The sequence below is a fragment of the Temnothorax longispinosus genome, chromosome 9 (assembly GCF_030848805.1).
Source record: "Temnothorax longispinosus isolate EJ_2023e chromosome 9, Tlon_JGU_v1, whole genome shotgun sequence".
NCBI classification, from domain to species: Eukaryota; Metazoa; Arthropoda; class Insecta; order Hymenoptera; family Formicidae; genus Temnothorax; species Temnothorax longispinosus.
Genome location: NC_092366.1, coordinates 13,045,646 through 13,055,579, shown reverse-complemented (window position 1 = coordinate 13,055,579; position 9,934 = coordinate 13,045,646). Strand labels below are relative to the sequence as shown.

At 40.5% G+C, this 9,934-nt stretch overlaps 1 protein-coding gene across 2 annotated transcripts; it reads left to right on the top strand.

Moving 5' to 3' along the window:
* The first annotated feature begins 2,574 nt into the window (after positions 1–2,574).
* On the top strand, positions 2,575–5,583 carry LOC139818903 (uncharacterized). Of its 2 annotated transcripts, none has more exons than XM_071787932.1 (2): positions 2,575–4,414; positions 4,747–5,583. In XM_071787932.1, exons 1-2 carry the CDS (start codon positions 3,541–3,543, stop codon positions 4,785–4,787), a joined length of 915 nt encoding a protein of 304 aa, XP_071644033.1. In that variant the 5' UTR covers positions 2,575–3,540; the 3' UTR covers positions 4,788–5,583. The 2 variants fall into 2 exon arrangements, with proteins under 2 accessions (XP_071644033.1, XP_071644034.1); XM_071787933.1 differs by having other exon boundaries at positions 2,575–4,460.
* Positions 5,584–9,934: the final 4,351 nt, after the last annotated feature.

The window sequence follows — 9,934 nt, the reverse complement described above, 5'->3', positions numbered from 1 at the left end:
ATCACCCGGTAATAGAAGCCATGTTTCAACTGGCCATTACGGCGCAAGACAGACCACCTGACTTGGAGTATTGCCGTAAAAAATTCTCTCTCCTCGATCTCTTCCTACAAGTAAAATCTCTCTTGCCTTACATTCACTCCAAGGTAGCTCCCTCTCCCTTCCAACACTCATATCAATTCATTCTATTCACCCCTTTTTTCCGTCCAGATTCTGACCTCTTAAATTTGATTGACAGATGAACCTCCAAACCTCTGGTGCAGAACATATTTCTTCAGGCGTTCGGCTCGATCATTCAGGATTCCACAGTCTTCTATACGGATGGCTCAAAAATTGATTCATTCTGCTGGGTTGGCGCCTCGTGCTACTCCCCGCAACTCCAAAAACATTTAATGTTCAAGCTCCCTGCTCGCGCCTCGGTCTTCACAGCGGAAGCCTGGGCGATATATAATGCTGTGCTGCTCACCCTTGACCTCCCCGGTCCTAAGTTCTCCATTATTTCGGATTCAAAAAGTGTTATTGACGCTCTCGCCAATCCTGTTACGTGTAGGTCAAATTATATAATCTAATAAATATTAGCAGCCCAAAGCCGTGGTAAGGAAATCCTTTTCATTTGGATCCCCTCCCACAAAGGCATCACTGGAAACGAGATCGCAGACAAACTTGCCAGAAAAGCCATTCGCTTTGGCACTGTCAACCCGTCATTCAAGCTACCCCACTCAGATCTCTTTATTGAACAACGCGAAAAATTAGCTATAGAGTTTCACAACTATCTATTTAACAGAGCTCGGTGCAAAAATAACCACTTTTTTTTCAACATGTCAACACGCCTAAACCTTGGTATTATCAATTCGGCCTCAAACGCGATACTATAGTTACGATCTCGCGACTCAGAGCAAATCACTATAATTTAAACCACAGTCTTTTTAGAAAAAATATTATTGATGATGGCTCATGCGCTTGCGGCGACCCTGTCCAAGATATCAACCACGTTATATTTAACTGCCCCTTAACACATATGATAAAGCAACTTATCTCAGACAGGCAGTTCAATCGAGCGAGGGACCCCAATGTAGTGATATCTTTCCAACTCTCGCAAAGCCTACGCGTAAGATCTGTAGACTAATTATGTCTTTTTGTAGATCAGCAGAAATCAATTTGTAATGCGCGCGCTCGCGCGTGCTTGATCGACCGCCGGCTCCCCACTACCTGCCCAGTGGCGCTCCCCCTCGGTTTTCTCCCCTACCTATCCCAACACGACCTCCGCATCGTGAGCTTAAAGTCTATTTACACGGCTATCAACAGCGCAGCTATAAGCTACTCTCAGTTGGCAAAACATTCAGTGGTAAAAGCTGGCCATATTGGCCGCGTTCAGCAGACACAACTGTTGAGTGTTGTCTTATCAACACGCTACGTTGATTTGTTGGGTCTAGAGCCAATCACGTTCGATTGCTACTGAGCGGTTTGTTCTGCTGAACGCGCCCATAGTCCTCGGAATAGAGGCAGGAGCCAATTAAACAAAGAAGAAGAAGAAGAAGAAGAAGAAGATTTGATATATTTACCTTGATAATGAGTTCTGCATATAGCGATAGAGTAAGATTGTAGATCGTATTAATAGGAAAATACGGGATATGTTGAGTTGCTTAATTGTGGAGATTAGATTTGGTGATCGCGAAAGGCGTGGGGTCCGTAATATATATGAGATATTCAGGGTACTTCTAATATGAGATAGCCTACTATGCTCGAGTGACGATCGTTGCTGGAGTATGAAGGTTATTGTACAGTAATAAAAAGAGAAAAAATTACTATGTTAAAGTTAAGGGAAGGTTTATATGAAATTATAAGAGTGTGCTGATGGTGATCGCGTGCTTATGCTGGGCGTACACTGGCTGCGCTAAAAATATTGGGTATAAGTGGGTTTGTGATTATTGCAAATAAGCTTCTCCATTACATTTGTGTTTCAGAAACTAATTTTGGCCGCAGGGGGAAGTGATCCGCGCAGTTCCTTGGGCCTAACGCACCTACGGCATTACCGAGTTCAAGACACCGCGGACATACACGTACAATTACACATACACACATACACTTATACATTCTCGAGTCTGAAGTTTTACAAGTTTATGAGTTTGCGAGCCTACGAACGAATTGAATAATGGCCGTTGCACACCGAAAAGGTGATTTTGGCTAGTGCCAATAACCAGACGAAGAAAAAGAAGTGTTTCAGAAACATTAAATAAAGTTTTCTAATTGCAATACTGATGTATTTTGCACCTTATTAGCAATTTCTCGGGGTATCTCATATTAGGAACATACTTTTTCGATTTTGCATGAAGCTCATTTTTTACATTTTTCTAATTTAAAAAAAAATTAATATTTAAATTAGATTTTACATTTCAGCATCTTAGACCTTATTACCTTCAAAATGACCTACTACATTTTTCAATTCTGCCCATAGACTTCCGGCAATCACGCAAAATAGATGTGGTATCTTATAATAGGGGACTTTCCTCTATTATAAATTAGAACAAAAACTTAAAAATAAGTTTTAATCGCACATTTATTTTTATTATTGTATATGTGTTCGAGATTCCGTTAACGCTGCGCCGTCAGATCAGATGGCAGCATCGATCGGGTAACGACGCTAGATCACCGCGGCAGCTTGCGCCGCGCACGGGCGCGCTCATCGCCAACGTCTTCCTCGCGATATTCAGAGTCGTAAAAATGGCCGCGCAGTGATCAGACGCACGACGTGTGCTCTGTGCATTTTCGATTGTGACTACACATTGAAGTGCCCACCGCAGTGATTACAACAGCTGCCGAGATACTGCATTAACATGTAAAGCGACCGCTCATCCAGCTCTACTCGGGTACATCAACACGACGACTCAGGCTCACATGTGCGCGAGTGCCGACCGCCACGTGTCTCACCGGCTCACGGGCGATTCATCGAAGAGGACGGCAATTCATATAATTGCCTCTCATGTACACGGACTCTATATACATCTCATTTTGTTCACCGCTCATCACTCTCAGGTCAGATTGTATCAATTTGACGCATTAAAGACGCATTAAAGACGGCTCAGACTGTGGTCTAAGTTACACAAAAATAAAGTGAATATTTAGTTAATACCTTCCACGCGCGTCCTTCTCATCCCGCTTCCATCGCCGGGATTAATCAGCGATTTCGCGAAAATTTGGTCCTTCGAGCCGGATGCGTGGAAATTAAAATGTGTAACTCAGACTCAGATCATGTGAACAGAGCATGCCCTTCACGACATGCCACGTGGACATTATCGCGCGCTTTCGCGAGTGAAGGACAGACATTCTCACGCGCGCTCGCGAGTGTTACGAAAACATGTTCACGCGCTCCCGCGAGTGTAAACAGACATTTTCGCGTGCTCAATATATGACATTGTAGACTCTCGATTCGCGTAGTGTTGTCCTAACGCGTTTCTCGAACGTTCTCGCCTCTTGCAGTGTTTCTCATACGTGTCTCGACGATTCTCAGGTCTCTCATCGGGCGCAGCTCATTGACGTCTCATCATGCCGGATCCCGCCAAAGCCGCGACGGGCGGCAAGACACCGCCATTGCTCGTGCTGCCGGACGACAAGCGCACTTCAGATCGCCAGGCCTCACCGGTGCGTTTGTCTGCTGAACTCACCTTAAAGGTGAAGACTCAAATGAACCGCATCGCGACAGGGCGGAAAATCGGCGCGACGTTACCATCGTCTGTAGAGGACACGTCTGTGGATGAGGTTCTACAGATCTCTATTCAACTCGAGGAGGTGCACAAGGCGTTCCTCAAGGAACACGCCTATTTCGAGGTCTCATGGCCGGCGGCGCTCATCGATCATGAATATTTCTCCAACGACGCCTTCGCCGTGGAGGCGGAGGAGTGCATGACGGCTCGTCGCGCTCTGGCAAAGCTCAAGGGCGCATTGGCGGAAAAGATCGCTCCGACGACGGCTCCGGTAGCGGCTCAGCCCGCACAATCTCAGCAGAGATTGCCGGACATCAGCATCCCGTCCTTCAAGGGCGTGTACGAGGCATGGCCTACATATCGCGATCTCTTCAAGGCAGTGATTTATGACAGCCAACGGCTCACAGACGTGGAGAAACTCCACTATCTGCGGCTCTCACTAGAAGGCCCACCTGCCCAGCTCATTTCCGGATTGCCTCTCACCGCCGACTCGCTCAAACCATCATGGGAAATGCTCGTCGATCACTACGAGAACAAGCGACTGCTCATTCAGTCGTATCTGGACCAGCTCTTCGCCAGCTCAACACCGGTGCAAAAGAACGCCGCGGCACTGGACAAGCTGCTCAATACGTTCAAGGAGGGCATCAAAGGCCTACAATCCTTGGGCGTCTCGCAGGATCTGGGCGACTGCGTCTTGGTGTACCAGTTGTCCATATGTATATTGAATTTTTAGAAAATTTTAATTTTTTTTATTATTATAAGGTAATATTTTGTATATAATCTGTATCTATGTAATTTAACTTTAGGCAACAGTCGGGAGTCAATTTTTTAAAACTAATTTTTTTATTTTTGTTTTATTAAGTTTTTGTGTTTTTTTATTATTTAATATTTGCATTTTAATTTTTATATTTTTAAGTTTTTTTATAGAAAATGTATATAACATTAAATGATTATCTAATAAATGTAAAATCTTTCTCTTTGTTTCTCTCCTTAAGAATTATATAAAAATCTCAGAATTGATTTTTAAATGTATTAAATATATTTATAGGGGCGGCAGTGTGGTCTAGTGGTAGAGCGCCAGATTCGTAATCTGAGGAACCAGGTTCGAGTCCACTAGACCCATGTAAACATGCTGGAATGTTTTTCCGATAGCTGCGCCCCTCCGTGCAAGATAGGCTCTTGTGCGGAGAAAACTGGGCTCCGTCTTTCGGAAAGAGACGTTAAGCCGTTGGTCCAAAGGGTTGAGAGGAGAAGGATAGTATTGGTGGTAGATTGCGAACTCTACGGGGATATGCAATAAATTACGAATATAAATATATTTATAGATGTCTACAGTTAAATATGCTAAGAGCAGAATTTCAAAGTGTCAGCGCTACATGCTTTTTCTGTGTTACAGGGAAGAAACCTTTATATAAAGGTGGAAGCACATAAAATTGCAGGAGCCATGAGCAAAACGCAGAAGCCATATGCGCATGCGCTATGGTATCTGCCTGTATTCTGCCCATGGCTGTGGCTTCTGAATTTTCAATCTACATAAACTATGCTTATGTATTTTTATGTAGATTGAAAATTCAGAAGCCATGGGCAGAATGCAGATACCATAGCGCATGCGCATATGAGTTCTGCATTCTGCTCATGGCTCCTGCAATTTTATGTGCTTCCACCTTAAGTCTCTCCGGAAAGAGACCATCGTATGCCGGATTCTTACCGGATACCTCCCCCCTTCCACCCCCGTAGGTGGCCTATCTCAGGCGTTTGGGGGACACACCGGGAACTGGCTCAGCGCTATAAGCTTTGTCAGAGGAAAAGGAGAACAAAGTTGATACGAGATTTATCTCGCATGTACTTACATATGATGGTATACATATATACATAGAAAATTCTACGAATATTGGTTTTTTTCTTTTCTTTTCTACAGAATATGGAAAACATTTCAGTAAAACTTATCTAGTTCGCGTAATTCTCTACACACTTTGTAATTTCACTGTCGCGTCGCATAGAAATTCAGCCCTATTTTCAGAAGTGTCAAGAAGCTAGTAAATTTCTTCGTTTATTCGGTGCCGCTCTCAATGATTTGTCGCAACGGTGAGCACAATAAAGATTGACGGAGCCTTGCACATATAACCACAGGCCAATAACCGAGAGAGCTTTTTAACCTGACCTGAAAACTTCTTTATTTCCTTCCTATATACATTGCCCGCTTAATTCTGCACGATTCAGTTTACTTATACTAAAGCTGGCAGCTTTCAGAAAACGTTTTTGTTGTCTAATATGATTACATGTTTCTTTTGTAACCATCCTGTTGTGTCGAATAATATATAACATTTAAATATAGAAAATTACTTTTGAGAATCTTCTTCTAAAAAATAAGATAATGGGAAAATTTTTATTGGGTTTAATTTGAATTGCTAAATGTTTTTGCTACAAAGGAAAATATATACTATCTGATTTATTTTTACATACTTTAGATTAAAATTTGCATTAACTTGTAAAGAGGAATGTTTTATGAAAAAGACTATGGGTGGTTTTTGCACTAAAATTTAAGTTATAAAAGTTGTTTTATTTAAAAGTAGAATAAATTTCTTTTATGGGCCCTGCTATTATCTAGAGTTATTCTTATAATTTGAAAATTATAAGTAGCATTTATTAATTTGAGCTCATATCTATTATTTTATGATATTAATTAAGAGGAAAGAGTGTATTTTAGAAGTAAAGAGAAAAAGAAAAAAAGGAATAAGGGTTTACAGGGTGTTCCGTAAGTCCGTAAGGTAAATCGCTCGGGAGATAAATGGGGAACCAAAAACAAGAAAAAAAGTTGATACAAACATAGGTCCGAAAATGCGTTGTTTCCGAGGTATCGCCAATTTTGTTAAAATTTCAAATTGCTTTGTTTTCGAATTTTGTTGTCAAAATTGAAACATGAGATGATTTTATGAATTAAAAATCATAACTAAAGTCAAATAAAAGTTGCGGGCTGCTTTAGCACTACCCAGGAGGCGGTAGATGGAGGTACAGTCCACTTAGCATCCCTTGGCAGAGATCAGTACCCCTAATTCTTAACGACAATGTCGTTATCGTTGTGATGTCGTTGCGCAGGTATACTATATGGAAAAAAAGCTGCGCAACGATGATATAACAATACCGATACTGTCGTTAAAGTTACAGAATAGGGCTACTGGACTCCACAGGATCAGATCGTTACTCCTGTGATATTAAGTGACCAACCCTCTCTGCTATATGTGTGTGTGTGTGTGCGCGCGCGTGTGCGTGTGCGTGTGCGTGTGCGTGTGCGTGTGCGTGTGCGGGGGCGGGTGCGAGTGCGAGGTGCGGGTGCGGGTGCGTGTGCGTGTGCGTGTGTGTGTGCGCGTGCGTGTGCGTGTGCGTGTGCGTGTATGTGTTCGTGTGTGTATGTGTGTGTGTTTGTGTGTGAAAAAGTATGTAAAAATTATATGAGATGTCCGAAATGACCTCCTTCTGCATGAATGCAAGCTTTAAGCTTTCTTTCTAAGGACACCGCCTAGGCGCGCCTCCTGGGTAGTGCTAAAGCAGCCCGCAACTTTTATTTGACTTTGGTTATGTTTTGAAACTTATAAAAACCATCTCATGTTTCAATTTTGATAACAAAATTAGAAATCAAATCAATTTCAAATTTTTACATAAAAATAACGACAACACGAAAACAACGCATTTTCGGACTTATGTTTGTATCAACTTTCTTTCTTGTTTTTGGTTCCCCATTCATCTCCCGAGCGATTTACCTCGACTTACGGAACACCCTGTATAATAATTAATAACAATAATGAAAGAATGAAAAAAATTTAATAAATTTAATTATAAGAGAAGAAAAATTCAACCGAAAAATAGTTTAATTGTTTAACATTTCTGTTAATAAAAAATAAAAAGTGCATTTTATAAGCTTTTTCGAAAACAATTTTATTTTAAATTACTTTTTATATTTATGAAATATTCTACATATTTTACATCTGGAAAATATCTCAAAGCTTTACATTTTTATATTAGTTGTTTGTGATATTAGAGAGAGAGAGAGAGGGAGAGAGAGAGAGAGAGAGAGAGAGAGAGAGAGAGAGAGGAGAGGGAGAGAGAGAGAGAGAGAGGGGAGGGAGGTGGAGAGGGAGAGGGAGAGTAGGGATGAGGGAGAGGCGAGGTATAGGCTATGCGAGAGATGTGGCTAGCGAGTAGTACTGAGTGTCCTAGAGCGTGTGCGCGGTGGTAGAGTAGAGAGTGCGCGCGGCTCGAGGGAGCAGTGCGTGTAGCGAGAGCTGCGCGTTGAGCTCTAGTAGCTCGAGCTCTGCGAGATCTCGAGATCGCTCTCGCGAGACTGCGCTCGCGAGAGCTCTCGAGCTCGCTGAGCTGCGCGCGCTAGAGCTCTCGATGCGGCGCTCGAGATGCGATGGAGTCGAGCGAGATCTGAGAGAGAGAGAAATAGTAATTTTTATTTTTACGAAGTAGAGCAAAAGTAGACCACGCTCTTCTTCCCGTAAAAAAACTTTGAGATAAGATGGTTTGAAATAATTAATAGCAATAAAATGTTGTTTCTGATCCGACTGTAAAACATTATAAAATCGTTGCCTTAATTATCCGCAACGTCAAATAATTATTTTATTGCCACCGGTGTAATTGTATGTTTATTTCGCCTGTGGGTTTTCTTTAGGAATAGACAGGTAGAGAGGAATATACATGTAAAGAACTGCAATGAATTTCATCGATCGTGATAAAGCAATTAAGACAGCTTATTTAAATGAATAAACTAATTGTAAGTCATTATTACATCTTTTATTTATTCGCAACAATTTTGCATATATATATATATATATATATATATATATATATATAATTGCAATAATAATTTATTAATGTTATGTCAGCTATAAATAAATTGATGAGACAAATTTAATTGCATGATGCTAGAAATTTAACACATACAAATATGGGATTCCGAAAAAATATCTTTTTATTCAAGGTACAATTGATTCTTTTGCATTGAGTAGCACATTGGATTTCTAATCGAAAGGTCATAGATCTCCCTAAGAAATATACTCTATTTTAAACATTGCGATGTTTTAAACACGCGACGTTTAAAAACAGAATACCTGCGATGACACCATCTTTCGTTCCAGTTTCAAGAATCACAATTCGATCATCACCTACATTTCTGATATGGAGTTGTTCTTTGCGTTTACGTCATGCAAGGAAGCAACAGACGTTTACGCACGAGCAATGATTTAATTAGAAAACTCAGTGTTTAGTTCTCGCTATCGATGTTCATACGTCGCTGTTCTACATCGCAATTCGTTCTTGCTATGGCGCCCCCGCATGTTATTAGTCGTATCAAGAGAATTGTATATTTTTTAAAACCTATTGAAGCGTACTCTTTTTAATAAACACGCGAGATAAAAATTCTGCGGAAAATGCGCAAATTAAAATCTTGTAATTCCAAGAAACACTTGTCGTAGAAACAGTTTCATTAATCACTAACGCACCTCAAAAAAAAAATTACTCAGAATTATCATTCCCAATTAATTAAGCCTAATAGAGTATTAATTCAAATGTGCAATGTATGTATCTCGATAACATTTCAATAAAAAGTCCGTGCATTTTTCGATAGCACGCCCGCGCGAATTTTTTTATCGTCTGCATGTGTATATCTGGATACGTCGTAATTTGGTAATCAGTTTAATATAGTTGCCTCAAATGGACAAATCTCATTGCTAAAGATGTAATGCCTGATTTATACGGCATTTTTGAACACGTAAATTTATGAGTAGGGGAATTGTGCCTAAACGACATAGTGCTAGTTTAGTGCTTAATATCGTTGCTAGAAGAGTGCCAGTGCATTAAACAATGAAATCTAAAGTGTATTTAGTACCTGTTGCAAGTTGGTAGTGAGTGCACACTTGTGAATGGGAATTTTGCCATCTAATCGAAAACGTAAATTTAAAAAATTACACATGTTTCTTTAGCTTATTACTTTAGCTTATTTCTTTATTTGGTATCTAATCTTTTTATGTTTTGAGTTGTATAAAGCCATGCATTTTATATGAAGCCATGCTGTTACACTTTTCATATTTTTCTAATATAATATAATTTTTTATTTTATGAATAGACAAATTTTATTAGTGTCAGGGCAATATTGCATACTGACAACGATGACGAAAAAGACTTGAGATTAGAAGAGTACAGTGCTGAAGATGGAGCTTGTCTATTCTGCAATAACA